Below are 16,339 nucleotides of genomic sequence, written 5' to 3'. Positions count from 1 at the left end.
TTCCAGGTGGTGCTGCGCAAAGGCTGGGTGGACAGTCGGGCTCTGCATCTGTTCGAGAGTCTCCTCAACATGGGAGGGGTCTTCTGGTTTACCAACAATCTGGTCAAGGTAACAGGACTGGACAACAACGGTCTGTTTTTAATTATAATAATAATAAGTGAAGCTTCCCAGCTGCATGACTGCATGATGCTGCCACCACCATGTGTGGATTGTGGCTGCAGGGTGTTTGCAGTGTTAGCTTTCCACCACTGATAAGGTTTTTTGCATGTTGTCACAAATGTTCACGTTCATTCTCATCCGAGCACCTGCCTCCGTGCGCCATGTTCTCCTAAGATGGACTTCTCTAAGTAGGTGTCTTCCAGTGGCCGTTAATTCAATTCAATTCAATTCAATTTTATTTATATAGCGCCAAATCATGGAACATGTCATCTCAAGGCACTTTACAAAGTCAAGTTCAATCATATTATACAGATTGGTCAAAAATGTCCTATATAAGGAAACCAGTTCAGTGTTTCCCGCAGCAATTTGCTTATGCGAGGCGGACCGACTCGCCGAGCGGGGGGGGGGGGGGGACGACACGTTTTCCGCGGACAGACTCGCCGAGCGGGGGGGGGTGGACGACACGTTTTCCGCGGACAGACTCGCCGAGCGGGGGGGGTGGACGACACGTTTTCCGCGGACAGACTCGCCGAGCGGGGGGGACGACGACGACACGTTTTCCGCGGACAGACTCGCCGAGCGGGGGGGGGGACGACGACACGTTTTCCGCGGACAGACTCGCCGAGCGGGGGGGGGGGACGACGACACGTTTTCCGCGGACAGACTCGCGGAGCGGGGGTATCCATGTGTTTTCATGTGTTTTTTCCATGCCATTCACGCACGCGTGAAAGCGCGTGTTAACGTCACTTTTTTTTTTTTTTGAATGTTGGCGTGGCGGTAGCGTGAGTTTGGCGTGGCGGCCGCCACGCCAAGATAGCGCTGCGGGAAACACTGCAGTTGATTGCATCAAAGTCCCGACAAGCAGCATTCACTCCTGGGGAACCGTAGAGCCACAGGGAGAGTCGTCTGCATTGTTGATGGCTTTGCTGCAATCCCTCATACTGAGCAAGCATGAAGCGACAGTGGGAAGAAAAACCACCCATTAACGGGAAGGAAAAACCTCCGGCAGAACCGGGCTCAGTATGAACGGTCATCTGCCTCGACCGACCGGGGTTACAGAAGACAGAGTAGAGACACAACAAGAGAAACAAAAAAGCACAGAAGCACACATTGATCCAGTAATCTGTTCTACATTAGATGGTAGTAGCGGGTGAGCCGTCTTCTCTGGATGATGTCACAGCTAACAGAACGCCAGACCAGGTGTACCTACTATGAAGAGAAAAGAGAGAGAGCAAAAAGTTAGTGAAGTGGATTCTACTGAGTGGTTTGGAGTAAACGAGACTCTCTTCTGTTTCTGTTGTGACAAAAATGAACAATCATCCATCCTTTTCCTTCCACTTTACAATTACCATATTGTTTTTTTTTTCTTTTCTGTCACATAAATTCCCAGAAAAAATGCTTTGAAGTTTTTGAGGTCTCCAGTGTTAGTTTTTCATGACGTTTTCTTGCTCCATGCACTTTTGCTTGTAGGATTTATTTGGTCATTGCCTATAGATGTTAATCAGAATTGTCTTGTTGTAGGAACTGCTTAAGGAAACTCGACAGGAGTGGGCCAGCCGGGTGGTAGAGTTGCTCTACAGCATCTTCTGCCTGGACACCCAGCAGATCACGCTGACTCTGCTGGGTACCATATTGCCCAACCTTCTCACGGACTCGGCTCACTGGCACAGCCTGCCAGACCCTCCTGGAAAGGCCTTGGCCAAGTAAGAGGGGCTCTATATAATCTATCCAATGCTATTTATTGTAGAGGGTAGACAGTTTTTGCGACCTTTTTCTTTAACCTTTAACCTCTCATGAACGCCTCAGGTTGTCGGTGTGGTGTGCCCTCAGCTCCTACTCCTCCCACCACAAAGGCCCCTTCTCGGCTCGTCAGCGGAAAAGGCAGAGAGAAGATATCGAGGTAAACCTGCCAGTCAGCTACAGTATTCCAAACACTGGGCAAAAGCAACCGTTATCTTTTTTTATTTTTTATTTCTGTGTGTTTGTGGGCCACAGGACTACAACAGCCTCTTTCCATTGGACGACACTCAGCCATCTAAACTCATGCGGCTCCTCAGCTCCAACGAGGACGAACCTGTCGCTCTCTCCAGTCCAGGTCAGTTTGTTAGCCTTAGAACTGTGAAGCTGACAGACTTGCTGCTGTTTTCCTTTCAGTCTGAGCTGTGAAGGCGTTGTTAAATCACAGATGTTTAAAACTGGACGGGCTTTCAATCCAATCCACTTTATTTATATTGCACATCTAACAACAGAAAAAGTAGCCAATGTGCTGTACATAACAAAAAAAATAAACTAAAAAGGACACAGAGGACCACACAACTACGCGGTGTTAAAAGCCAAAGTATAAAAGTGGGTTAAGAGGAGACTTACAACACTCCACTGTGGAGGTTGTTAATGGAGGGGCAAAGTATTCCATAATCTGGGGCCAACCAGAGGAAAGGCTCTGGCCCCTCTGGTTTTAAGCCTCGTCTTAGGCACTATTAGCTGAAGATGGCCCTCAGACCTCAGAGCACATGCCGGAGAATAAATCTGGAGGAGGTCGGTGATGTATTGAGTGGTTCAAAGCTCAGGCTACAAACACGTTTCATCCTGAAAGCAATTTTTCTAAATCCAAAGGCAACCGACCCGTCTCTCTAGGAGTTATCCAGGCCATGACTTGCCTGTTAGCCACTTCTTATTTGAACACTGCCGTCTCATGTCAAGATTCTGTTTAAAACAACCTGCATTAAACAGCAGCACTGAGATTTAAACAGGCAAAAGCTCTATTGTGTTGTACCCACGTATCCTCGTTGTCATGCTGCCTCATAACTCTTGTAATGAGCTTTTAGGCCTTTGAGAATTTTCACTTTCTTTTCTTTTCTTTTGGCTACAAAGAATTCCCCACACATGATGTTGCATGACTTTGGAAAACAAAAAAGTACAAGCTGTGTTACTGTGTTGTCAAAACTGAAACTAGGGTTCTGTTTCCCAAGCGAAGTCACACAAGAGCTTTTCATTATATGAGATAAATGAAACACACATTAACCGATGCTGGTGGCTTAGATTAATACCTTCTTCTCAACGCAACCCTGATCCTAAACAGCAGCTGCGTTCCCTGGGGAGGGGAACCCATTAGACGTGAAATATTGCTCAGAAATGATGCAAGAAACAGAAAAAGACCCTACAGCTTCAACCCAAGGAACTCAAATGATCCTAAATCAAGACGCTGTGCCAGAATGAGCCTGATCTATGGAGTCTCCAACACAGAGTCATTAGGACGTCCTTAGCATCCAGCACTTAATGGTTAGAGGTGTTGGGATTGGGGCGGGTTGAATCATTTGGATGATTTAAAAGATGTTCTCATCATATCGTCTAGACGACCGGAGGACATGTTTCTTCCTTTAGGACAGTTTAGACCCGGGGTCTCGTGATGGACCGTATTGCTGCATGGTGCTTGCTTATCTCCATCTTGGTGCTGTTTGTGTTTCTGGAGGGGGTTGTTGACTATGTGGTGTTTGTTTGGCAGCGGTGTGGTTGTTCCGCTGCCAAACAAACACCAAAGGGTAGGGAAATATACTCATAATACCACTTATCAGCCATAAAAGGGATGACAAGATCGGATATTGATATTAGCTAAAAAAATTTTTTAGTGGTGCATCCTAAGTTGGAAGTGTTTTGGTGGTTCCAAATCCCACAATATCCTTCCAGAGATGTGTCCAGGGATGACGTGGCAACTATTTAAACTTAGTGTCTCATCGTTGTTCTTCCAACGATGTTGAACTCTCTAGTTTTGATGAATTTGCTCCAGGAGGAGGTCCGATGTTGGGTAAATCTGGGATCCTCTTTGTCTCTTTGGACTTTCCCGTCCTAGTGTGCAGTTTTCTGACAAATGTGTTTTTTGCTGTCAATCATAGTCAAGTTCCAGCTCTAGACATTTCTTCTGAATTAATATAACAGTGATTTCTGAGTTATAAAGTCAGCTGTGAATCAAACTCCGTAAGAAGGTAGTAGAAACAAAAGTGGAAATCTTCAGTCAGAAATAAACTTGTGTAAATAACCCAAAGCACATTGGTAAATCTAAGATTCCCTCTTTTTTTTGTTTGTGGAGTTTGTTTGTTTTGCCCTGGAGGTACCATGAACAAATAGAAACTTGTGACTTTATCAGCTGTTTTGTCGTATCTCTTGTTGCCTCATAGGAGACCGATCTATGAGCAGTTCCCTGTCGCCATCCCAGCTTCACTCCGTCAACATGAGGGAACCTCTCAATAGAGTCTTGGGTGAGATGTTTCTGCATGATGTGTGATAAAACGTAAACCAGTGGATGTCCATTATTGCCATTTTGAGTAATTCTGAAATAATTATTAGAACATGACGTAAATTAAATGAAAAAAAAAAAAAAAAAGCTGAGACGAAACAGAATGTCAGCTATGACCTTAATGTTCCCATGAAAGGGTGCAAAGAAACAATGGCCTTAAGGGCAACACATTATAGATTTAGTAGCATTTGTATTGCTGATTCTGCTGGTTGATTCCCATTTTTGTAAACATTTCACTGCTCAATTTTCCTTTGGTCTGTTTCCAATTTCTGTATAGGGATTATGCATTAACATTTACATTTTTTTCTGACTTCTGATGTAATTGAGTTCAAACAGTTACGGCTTCAATACCTCAAAATTTTTTTCCATCAAGCTCTTATTTTAAATGAGGTGCCAGTCAGCTGGCGGAAAGAGGAAGGCTGGGACACTTGTCTCTCGCTTTGAGAAATGAAGCAGAATGTTAGTTTACTAATTCATCTGCTAATGAGAGCTTTTTATACTCTCATTATTGGGCTCTAAAGAGCAGAACAGTAACACACTCCAATATTCTGCACAATAAATCATTTCACTTTAAACTAATGTGAACGTTAAGCAGGTGCTTATTCTAAATTTAGTGAATAGACAGCACAATGCAGAAATGTCTGTTTATTTTCTATTACTAAGTAAAAATACCAGCATTTCTCTGACTCTCCATCACAAAGGAGTGCAGTGCATATTTGTTTAGATGCAATAGTTAAGCAGTTGGATAAGTTTCAGGTTTATTTAATGCTTTTTATCTTGGAATGACTCCGTTAAAGGGACGAACCATTCCTTCACCTGAGACCCCCCCCACTGATGAGCGGTTTGGAAACGGAGTTACGAACACCATTCCTCCCCGATACGACACGCTGTTTTTAAACGTTTGACGCGTGATACCAGCTCAGGATATGGAGCTTTCTGTTACGAAATGTTTAGCAAGCTTCTTCCTGCGTCTGTTTTTAGCGCAGTGGTGTCATGAAGCTGCTGCAGAAATAAGGGAAAAGATTGCTCTGCTGCTCTCTGTTTTGGCAGGTTATTCATATGTGCTAATCCTTCACAATCTAAAGACGTCACACCTCCCATCATTATTTATAGATGACTGCATAGTCATTATTTAAGATAAGGCATTGCTCTCCTCTTCTGAATCGAAACAATTTGACCAAGCTCAACATTTTTAATGAAGATTTCTGAGTAAATGAATCTGTGGTCATGCTGATTTGCTGCTTATATTAAAACATTTATTGCATTTCTCCAGAGAGATGATAAGCTCTGTGTTGTTAAATACAGGAATTTGTACCAATAAAGCCTAACTGGAAACGAATTGCAGTAAATCCTTCAATTCAGTCACAGCTTGTCTGAAGCGTTGACATGCCTCCACAGAAAAAAAGTTTCCTCTTTAATGAGCTCTTACACATTTTGGGCTTCCGCTGACTTAATAGTCAATCATCTATCTGTGGTTAAAACACTAGCGGTAAATATTTCTAAATTGAAGATGCGTGCTCGGAAAAGTGACTTTCCTCTGGGTTATCAGGTCTACCCTAAAGTCGCTTCAGTTCACCGTAGAAACCCAATTTAACGTTGTTCTCATGCTGTTCCCACTTTATTACTGTGAAAGTTTATTTGACTTTATTCTGAAAAGAACAATAAAAATCTACTTCAGATAAATATTGCAAATCATTCAAAACATGAAAGAATTGGTTGAATGCGGGTAATGATTGACAGGAAACTACAGCTGTAATGCAGCTTCCATTGCATTAAACACCACTATTGATGGGAGATGGTTTTCACTTTCTTTTGAGACATTTGTCAACTGCTAGTTGATATTAATTAGGAATTGTCTCATGTCGGATCACATCAGGATATTTCTTTTGAGGATGTTTTTGTAGGGCTTGTCTGCCTGAAAGCTCTGAAGAAGTATTTGTTACAATTCTAAACAAAGCCCGCATTCTGTGTTCTGCTTCGCAGCCAACCTCTTCCTCCTCTTTTCCTCCATCTTGGGCTCCAAGATGGCAGGGCCTCACACCCAGTTTGTGCAGAGTTTTATTGAGGAGTGCGTCGAGTGCCTGGAGCAGGGAAGCCGTGGGAGCATTCTGCAGTTCATGCCTTTCACAATGGTGAGTAATGAGCTGGGAGGCCAAGCAGCGAGGGAGATGAGCAAATCAGGGATGGATGGGTACGAAGGAACAGGAGTCACTGTTGCATCAGACTTTACTGGGAAGGGTTTAGAAATTCCTCCCTAAATTTAGTGTTTGTGGTCAAATTAAAGGGAGAAACCTAAGACGCATGATCAAAAAGTCATGGATCAAGAATGTTGTGTGAATTTGCACAAGTTTGAAAGGAAAAAAGCAAATGCAAGAAAGCTTAATGTAAAAGAAAAAGTCATGGTTAAGACACTTGTCTGCTGTTCGGTTATGTTCTGGGTAAAAACGCTGACTCATTGCAGTACTTCCAAGCTATAAAATGTGCTGACATTTTGGGGGGGTGTAAATTAAATGAAATAAGCAGCCTGGGAGAAGCAGGGTAAAGGTGAACCACCTGAGCAAAAAGGTTTGAGCAACATAGACAACAGCTGGAATGATGCAATATACAGAGTTTTACCAAAGTGCTGAAAGCCCTTGAAGCTCATAACCATTTATCACATTACTGCCACAGATCTCAGGACGTTTTTAAAAGGGTTATATGCGATATACCAACGCTAAAAGTTAATTTTAAAGTGGAATGGTGTGACAGGTGAGCAGAGACGCAGCTCAGAGACTCACAGTAACTCTGAGGGACCTGCAGGGAGCCACTGCTCAGGTGGGAGAATCTGTCAACAGGACAGCTATTATTAGTGATGGTCACAAATCTGGCTTTTATGGAAGATGGTCAAGAAGAAGGCCATTGTTGGGACTTAAGATGTCCTGTTTAAAGTTTACCACAAACTATGTAGAAGCTGCAGCGTACATGTGTATGAAGTTGTTTGGCCAAAGCAGACCCTGAACAAGAGATGGCGACTCTAGTTTCAGACTGACTAGAGTCACACTTCATTCAAAAGACTTTAGACTTGTTCTCTAAAGACTTTGGGTATGACTGTGATGACCTGGGTTCTAGGCAACTGTTAATCTGTTCCACTATGTGCTGGCACTGTGCCGGAGCACATCAAGTCAAGTTTGACTACCCCAAAGTGCTTTACACTACAATCAGTAGTCCCCATTCACTGCCATACATCAGCACCACCGGGCCCTCTGACCACCACCAGCAGGGTGAAGGACACAACAACTGAGACGGTCGGAGCGGGGGATCAAACCGGCAACCCGCCAGTTGCAGGATGAACGCCCTAACTCTTGCACCACCTTCATTATAAATAAATGATTTGTTGGTGAAAATGAGCCGTTTCAAAAACCTCCCGATTATTACGTCACAATCGCTCCTCGCCTAGCAACCCAAGCGGAGCTCCGCCCACCTCATCAACTGGTTTCACAGCTGTATGCGTTTCAATGTAATACAATGCAAAACTGGAGAACAGTAGACTGAAGAACAGTAGAAATCAGTAGAGTGAGAAAATTAGACCCTGATGTCCTCCAGCAGCCTAGGCCTATCACAGCACAACTATAGAGATAGCTCAGGGTATGAGCCACTCTAACTATAAGCTTTGTCAAAAAGGAAAGTTTTAAGATTAGTCTTAAAAGTAGACAGGGTGTCTGCCTCACGGACCAAAACTGGGAGTTGGTTCCACAGGAGAGGAGCCTGATAGCTAAAGGATCTGCCTCCCATTCTACTTTTAGAGACTCTAGGAACCACCAGCAGACCTGCAGTCTGAGAGCGAAGTGCTCTGTTAGGAACATACGGGGTAATCAGAGCTCTGATATATGATGGAGTTTGATTATTAAGAGCTTTATACGTTAGAAGGAGAATTTTAAATTCTATTCTTGATTTAACAGGAAGCCAATGAAGGGAAGCTAAAATTGGAGAAATATGATCCCTCTTGTTGACTGTACAACGGCTGTTTGGCTTCAACATGATTTGTCATGTTCCATTCAGAAACTGTCGCTGCATCTTTGCTGCTTGTGCAGGAGGCTCCACTTCACCGGCTTCTGGGTCTGACTCAGGGTCAAAGATGTACTGTTGTACCATTGTGCATCTGTTTGCAGTCAATTGCATGTATATAAAGTGTAAACTTAGATTTGGGGCTGTGGCTAGATACATCTTATTTGCATAAAATTGACAACCCAAAAAAAAGCTAATTCTGACAAGAGCTAAAAAATAGGTCAACCTGGGCAGGTGAAATCTCATGATTTTTGTAAAAAAAAAAAAAAAAAAACATCTTTTTGTTTATAGTCTATAGACCCATCCTAGGTGTTTAAGAGAAAGCCTAATCGGTTCCTTTTTAAGCTTTTGGGGTCTCATTACAATAATTTTGACTACATTTTCCATATCTATGGAAGTTTCCATTCAAGAAAATGTGTAATGAATTTTCTCTTTGTTTTGGTTTGATTTAAAAACTGGAAGAGAATACAAAAGGAATTGTGATTCTTTTAATTTCACCCTTTATAAAAAATATCTAAATATATTAGCCATTTAGAAAAGTTGGACCATGGGTAGTTTTTGTGGCTCTCAGCTGCATGAACCACAGATGACTCTTTGGGGTCGTAAAGGTTGCTGACACCTGGCCATTGACATAAAATCCCAGTACATTACTCTGAAGTAGACGAAATTCAAGCAGGTCAATGGGGTGTAAATACTTTCACGTCACAGTTAACGAGGGTAAAATGAATAATTGGTCTCTTTGTGCTTTTAGGTCTCTGAGCTGGTGAAGCTGCCAGCTCTGGCCAAGCCCAAAGTCGTCCTGGCCATCACTGACCTGACGTTGCCGCTGGGGAGGAGAGTCGCTGCCAAAGCCATCTCTGCGCTTTAACTTTCTAGTTCCTCCCGTCCCAAACTCACTGACTTGACACATTTCACATGAAATGACAATGCCGGGTAAAAACAGCACTCAGACTGAAAGAACAGTGGCTGGATCAACCGAATTACTGGACGTCTCTCATTTCTTTTTACCAGACCATGTTTGTTTAGACCAATTTTGGCTGTTGCTACGATGCTGTGGAGATCTGAGGATCTTAATCATCTTCTTACTGAGAGTGGTCACATTCTGCGGTCTTTCACATGACATTACGAGGGAATCATCCTCCGGGTGACAGTTGGTCATCTGCCACTTGCGACACATCCTCGAGGAAATCTGTCTGGCAGCGGTGAAGACGACATGACGTCGGAAACCTCCGTTTCACTTTTAGTTCCACTTGTCGGCTTCACAGAAATTTTGGAAACATCATGAGTGGGCAGCTTGTGTCAGCAAGTGCCACAACCTGTTGAGTCACTGCTATGGTATTCTCAAAAACGAACAATTATGTTTGCAGGATTTTTTTTTTTATTACTGAGACGTCAGAAAATGGCATGTATAAGGTTTTAAATAGCAATACAAAAATAATGAGTTTCTTTTTAATGCAACACCATCTGTAACGTCTTTAATATGTGCCCAAAACTCAGTAATATGAGTACCTGGTCATACAGCCGACAAATGTTTTTCAAAAAAATATATTCCCTAAATAAATACATTCCGTCTCTAGAAATAAATACATAAATAAAAATAGATTTTAGCAAATAAATAATCTGCAGACAGATCAATAAATACCATAACAAAAAAATGTCAACGTAGGCTTTTTGGCTCGGGCCAAAACTAGAGTATGACGGCCGCTGATCAGCTCTCCTTCTCATCATCATCCTCATCATTGCTGCGGTCCAGACTCCTGAGGCAGCGGGCCACGTCCTGGCTGAACGTCTGGAGCTGGACCAGGGTGAGGTGCGCCGCCACCTGGACCTCATAATCCCCCGGGAGCCGCAGTTCCACCGAGGCTGACGTGGGAGGGACTGCGTCTGAAGTTTGGCTCATTTTTTCCATCTGCGAGACATCAGGAAGTCGTCGTGAGCGCAAGATGTGATGTGAAGCATTTTTTGTTCAGAACAGTGATCAGAAGAATCTCTTTACCTTAACAACCTGGACTTTAAGATCTCTAATATCAGCCATCAATGCAACCACTTTCTCTTTCACTTTTAGTCGAGGGGAGATGGAACTCAGTAAGCCGTGGTGCAGCTGCAGGCCATCATGCATGGCTCTCAAACCTGATTCCTAATAGAGGGAGGAGAGCGACCTGATTACGTTTGGGTTTTTAATCAACATTACTTCTCATACAGAATATAGTTTTCAGGAAGAAGCTTACCAGAGTGAAGTTTTCAGAAACCGCCCTGAGTAGAGGAGCCGGGGGGATGCCAATAGTGGACGCCATGGTTGCAAGCTTGGTATTTTCTGAAGAAGTCAACTGTAGGGTCTGTGATAAAGAGATGATGTGTAGATGCAAAATGTTAAAATACTTTGTGAAAATAAAGACAGATTCTGAGAAAGTTACATCCGATACAGAACCGTAAATGTCAAGCATTATTCCAACAAGTACATCTGCGAGATCAAGAGAACCCTTAAACGGTGAAGAGCTCAGAACTTTTAGTTGTGAAGTTCGCCAACAGTGACTCCACTCTAAACTGCTTTAATGCATTCTCAGGGACGCCCAATAGGGAGGAAAAGTTGGGACATTTTCAAGGGACCCCGACTGACAGGGGGCCCCAAAAATTTATATGGATATATAATTATGAGCTTTAGGATGATTTTGATTTTTTTGCTGCCAAACTTCCTGCTTTCTGAATGGTACATTTTAAAAGATACCAGATTATAGAAACGTGAATGGTTTAAAGATTTAAAGGCCTTTATTTGAAAACAGTTATGTAAGAGTCCTAATTCAATGCTGCGTATTTATTTGAACACTTTTCAGCTTCTTGCGTCTAACTTAAAGCTGTAAAGGAGTAATTGGCCTTTTTCTTTGGTTGCTTATTAAGACCAACATTTTAAACTCTGCATCCCATCCGAGTGTGTATCAAAGTTCTGTTTCCGATCTTTAAAATTACCTGGAGCTGCCACCTTCCAAAGCCCTTTATCTCAAGTGTTTTTCATGTGGATGTTTGTAGAAATGATATGGAGGGACTTATTGACACTACATTGAATTTTTAATTAATTAAAGTAATAAACATGTTGTACTCTATGCGCGATGAGCAAACAGTGAAACTTAGTCAATCTTAGGGTTCAGGTGAGGCTCCTGGAGCTTCTGGGTGAAGGGCATGGGCCCCCCGATCATGTTCCTCTCTGGGCCCTGTGCAACTTTTGGTCGGCTCTGACAAAGTACTCAAAGTGTCGGATCATTTAAATGGACCTGCGTAAAACCTGTAAAGACGTGACCTTTATAACCGATAATAAGCCCCCGATAGAATTATTTTTTTGTCATTTCCCTCACAGTGAACTATTTATTTCTATAATAATTATTGCATTCTGCCATTCAGAACGATCGCTGTCTGCTGCCCAGAAAGCAATCCAGACCCTCCACTCGTCTCCTGACTGAAGCCCGCAGCTCTGCGGGTTATCTCTCTCATTCTGACGCAGCGGCGGTAAACCCCGCTCCCCTAAAAAGCGTGCCTCCGCCAAGACGTGCTCCCGTTTGCTGTCGCTCACCTGGGAATGCACGCAGGATTTGTGCGTGTCGGCTATGGAGAGCAGGATCTTCTGCGTCAAGCTGCGGCTCCTCTGCAGAATCTCCTGAAACTGCGGATCCTCAACAAGTGCGCCGCTGCGCTCCGGCAGAGGCGCGCCGCGGGCGGCGGAGGCCATGAAGCAGGCGAAGGCTGCGGGGAGGAAACGAACAAATGAGGTTTAGAAGAAGAGGGAGGCAGACGCTCAACGCCGAGGCATCAGAACAACCCTCTTTATAGTCCGAGCGCGGTGCGCGTGTGGAGGACAGAACAAAGGCCGCCTGTCAGCGCCAGTTCCCTGCAGCGCTGAGCTCAGCTCGACCCCCCACCTCAGCCCTCCCCAGTCGGTGCGAACACAGAGGCTGCAGGAGTTTAGAATAGTCTCTCCGTAACATGAAGCCTGATCCCAAAGTAACTGCAGCTATCAGGACATCCACGTGGAGGAGTGTCTCTGTTTGGTCAAATAAACACTGCCTCGGTACCAGCCTGTCTGCGCTGATCCGGAACTTCCAGGTCAGCACTGTGCCCAGGCTGCCCCCCCCCCTTCAGAGTCTGTAGCTTTACCACGATGACCTCACTACTCACCAATCAGGACACGCATGGCCTCTCAGTTGCGAAGGCTTTCACAAGTATTGACCTCAAAGTGAGCACTATTACTGATTTACTCTACCCTTATTGACATATTTATAGAGGCTCTCGGGAGTTTCCATCCTCTTCTTATCTCATGGTCCGTGACACAAATTCCATTGAAATGTAAAGTTTTTTTTTTTCTGTAATCAGATGTTCCACAATATATATCATTAAGTCTTTATTTTCTTTCCTTTTTTTCTATTTGAAGTGATTTATTTGATCTGGTTCGTTAGTCTAGTCCAGGATTTATCTACTCATTTATTAAAATTTGGCAAAACACATGTTATACAGGCAAAAAAATATTTGTTTTAATTCTATATTTCTTAATTTTAACCAAGCTACATGACAACATATGAGATGTCTAAGGGGGGATCCTCAAATCGGTTATGTTTTGTAATGAATTTAGTGTTATGATTGGGGTTATTTCAATATTTCCATTTCCCTGAAGTAGCTCATCTTTGTTCAACAGGTGTCATGTTACCCTTTTCTACACACATGCTTTTTTAATTAAGCGGTAATTTACACAATATCTCTAAAAACTGCTGAGTTAGCATGTCTGTAAACCCTGTGTATAAATCTGTAAATGTGCATACTACAATGCTTGTTACAGTTTTGCTGATATTCATTTAAATAGTATTCTAGTTTTTCACACTTTGGATTTCTTTTACTTTTCAACTTATTCAACTGAAACCAGATGTACACTACATAAAAAAGACAAATTACTATTTTCTCACCGTTTGCCATCAGTTTACAGCAAATGTTTCCTGTGTTGGCTCAGTTAGGATTACCATAATTATTTCTATATGCTGAATGTTTTATTATTTGCATCAGAGTCCAGACTTCACATAAACTAAGATCGCTTTGCCTTTAATCAATTTCAGGAAGCCCAAATGATGATGTCTTAGCCTCGGTGGCCTCTGGTTTATTGTCATACTGTGAGATAAATCGGTATGGATCTTTTTCTACATTGCATATAGTAGATTAGACACATCTGTTCAAATTTTCCACAAAAATAGTGAACCAGCTGATCACATAGCAGCAACTCAGTTCATTTGAGCATTTTTTTTTTAAATAGCTGTAGTTAAAAGCCAGAAGCAGAGTGGGAAAGGAAGGGGATTCGGATGACTTTGATTATTTGTCCCAACCAACAATTTGTTGAATCTGTGCCTTGACAAATTAAGTTATAAATGCAGCTCTGACGTTAAATAGAGGGCCCAACACAATAGTGTTGATGAGTGTCTCTCCTCCTTTTTTACACAGAGAGATACCAATATTCTCTCTATCTGCATCTTCACCTTGGTTTTATTTGCACTCGGGCCTGAATGCAAATGAAACCAAAGCGGGATGTTTTCTACAAAAATAAAGTGTCTACTTTTTTTTTTTTTTTTTTTACCTTTTTAATTGTGTCCTCATACAGTTTTTCTATTAACCTTGTGTTCTACAACAATCTTTGTATGATAATTTATGGAAACCTACGTTTTAGAACCCATGTTGGTCATCTTTAGAAGAATCTGAGGCTAAAATTAGTCTTCTTTTTCAAGTTATATTTAATGCCACCTACACCTACTTTTGACCTCTTTTGGACTTTGATGTCATTTTATGACTAATTTCCTTGCACAATTCTCTTCATTCATTTGATTTAGCCCATCATGGTCTTCTTAGATTCCTAACTGGATGGAGACATCTTAACCATCAATGTCTTCTTTAGTTAGTCACTGAGCTTTTATCTAGGAATCCAATCGTGGTTTATTGCTTCTGTGTTTGATGTCTTATATGTCACCTAAATGATGTACTACGTCCTAAAAGATGTAGAGCAGGATGTACTCTGTGTGAGCCGTACAGAGTTAGGGAAACCAGCCTTCTGTTCCTCGGCACCTTTGACCTGCAATCACCTTCAACAGGAAAGGAAGCTGTTGGATCAGATTTCTCTGGGCGATTTTATTACTCTTTTAAAAAAAAGTATGCAACAATGGCAAAGTTCTTGAATTTCTTCTTAAATTAAATATTTTTTGTTATAATTATTTAGTATTTTAAGCATTGTGACAATGTAGTTTAGTAAGTATTTTATGTTTATTAACAGGTCCTTGACAAGTCTCTCAATGAGATTATGTGTATGAATAAAGGTTGAAGAATACTAATAATCGCTGTGTCATAGTCTGTGAATCAAAAACTAACTATAGAATAGTGTTTGATATTGTCCTAACATGCTGCTGTTTAATACTGGGTTAAAATGCAACACATTTCCCAGACGAGAAAACTACAGAAAACCCTCTGTGGTAAATTCCATCATTAACATTTCTGATGCAGCTCAGCTAGTAGTTTATGACTGATTGTGTCTAATTGCATAAAATCTTGAGCAATATAATAAAGAAACTTAGAGGTTTCTAGATCCTCTGAGCCAGAGAGAGGAGATTCAGACTGAAAGTCATTTCAAGTCTCAGTTGCATTCTGAAAAATGTATGTTCCTCATATGTGTTTTGATTCATCGGTTGTCTCTGGCTTTGCAATAAATGAACCGGAAACGATGAAATGTGAGAGTGAATGAATCCACGCACTTTGAATGACGTCTGTTGTGTCATTTGCAATCAGGCTTTGGCTGGGTCGCTTAATTATCATTTGTTTTTGTTGCTTTGATAAACTGTATTATTTATTTATATATATATATATATATATATATATATATATATATATATATATATATATATATATATATATATATATATATAGTTACTGTTCTGAGTCACTCCCATGTTAAATAGAAGCTGTTACTTCAGCCGTACTTACCTGTACGGTGGACAAAGAAAGAAAATTTCAATCACAAAATGCATTGAAACAAATTGAACAATGTAGCTTCGCCCCTATGCTCATCTCTGCTGTATCTGGTCTCTCTCCTGGCCTCCAGCAGGCTCCCATGTGTGAATCGGAGGACCAAAGGTGCAGAAACAATCATTTTTGATGTGTGCTTAACAGTCTGAGCTGCACCTGCTCGCAGACCCCGTAGGTAAAGTTGGAACAAAAAGTTTCTCCACTTATTGTATGCTCACCCCCGATGGATTGCTCTGCTCAGCTCAAGTTTATCATGTAAAAAAAGCAGGATCATCAAGTTCAAAGTTCTACAACAAATTGAGCTCCACTCATAAACACATGCTGTTTAAACGCAGTCGTTGACCACCTTGGGTTTTGTAAGCTATTTATATTTAACTGCTTGAAGCAGGCACGATGCAGAAGGGAGGGGAGGAGGAATATCATGAACTGCTAAGAAAATAGCTATAAACACAGGGTGTGAGAGGGTTTAGTACTATAATCTTGATGTACTTTCACAGAATCAAATCAAGGGCATTTATTTAGGCCTCATGAAATCATGTGAGATTCAGGCAAACGTCTTTAGTCTAACATAATTGAAAGCATAGAATGTAAAGAAAGGCTAGATTTTTATCCATACAAATGCTCACTGGGGAGGGTTCATGGAGTAGTCCATCCATCCATCCATCCATCCATCCATCCATCCATCCATCCATCCATCCATCCATCCATCCATCCATCCATCCGCTTGTCCTGTCAGATTGCAGATTAATACAAACAAGAAGGGAGTATGGGCGCCCTCTGGTGGAGGAAGCATTCTTGACAAAAATGACC

General features: G+C 42.0%; 2 protein-coding genes across 2 annotated transcripts in view; one reads left to right on the top strand and one right to left on the bottom strand.

Annotated features, from left to right (window-relative positions):
- med24 (mediator complex subunit 24) overlaps window positions 1–10,907 on the top strand; it is a 21,993-nt gene extending 11,086 nt beyond the window's left edge. The window contains exons 20-26 of the mRNA XM_012855452.3: window positions 1–108; window positions 1,681–1,862; window positions 1,966–2,059; window positions 2,155–2,254; window positions 4,332–4,412; window positions 6,434–6,582; window positions 9,246–10,907. The exon at window positions 1–108 is cut by the window's left edge and continues 157 nt beyond it. Of these exons, the coding sequence (XP_012710906.2) occupies window positions 1–108; window positions 1,681–1,862; window positions 1,966–2,059; window positions 2,155–2,254; window positions 4,332–4,412; window positions 6,434–6,582; window positions 9,246–9,362 (831 nt within the window). The 3' untranslated portion in view covers window positions 9,363–10,907. The remainder of the gene's footprint in view (window positions 109–1,680; window positions 1,863–1,965; window positions 2,060–2,154; window positions 2,255–4,331; window positions 4,413–6,433; window positions 6,583–9,245) is intronic.
- csf3a (colony stimulating factor 3 (granulocyte) a) lies at window positions 9,876–12,654 on the bottom strand. Its single transcript, XM_021312241.2, has 4 exons — window positions 12,057–12,654; window positions 10,723–10,830; window positions 10,491–10,631; window positions 9,876–10,403 (listed from the first exon to the last, which is right to left on the bottom strand). The coding sequence occupies exons 1-4, from the start codon at window positions 12,210–12,212 to the stop codon at window positions 10,203–10,205; spliced, it is 606 nt and encodes a 201-aa protein (XP_021167916.2). The 5' UTR covers window positions 12,213–12,654; the 3' UTR covers window positions 9,876–10,202.
- Window positions 12,655–16,339: the final 3,685 nt, after the last annotated feature.

The sequence above is a fragment of the Fundulus heteroclitus genome, chromosome 10, assembly GCF_011125445.2.
Source record: "Fundulus heteroclitus isolate FHET01 chromosome 10, MU-UCD_Fhet_4.1, whole genome shotgun sequence".
Lineage (NCBI taxonomy): Eukaryota > Metazoa > Chordata > Actinopteri > Cyprinodontiformes > Fundulidae > Fundulus > Fundulus heteroclitus.
This window is presented reverse-complemented; position numbering and strand designations above follow the sequence as displayed.

Excerpts from the sequence above, each read along its gene's own strand:
- csf3a (XM_021312241.2), bottom strand. The coding sequence starts at position 12,212 with ATGGCCTCCGCCGCCCGCGGCGCGCCTCTGCCGGAGCGCAGCGGCGCA. Across the intron at positions 10,632-10,722 it reads TTTCTGAAAACTTCACTCTG|GAATCAGGTTTGAGAGCCAT; the intron begins GTAAGCTTCTTC and ends TCCCTCTATTAG. Across the intron at positions 10,404-10,490 it reads TTAAAGTCCAGGTTGTTAAG|ATGGAAAAAATGAGCCAAAC; the intron begins GTAAAGAGATTC and ends GATGTCTCGCAG.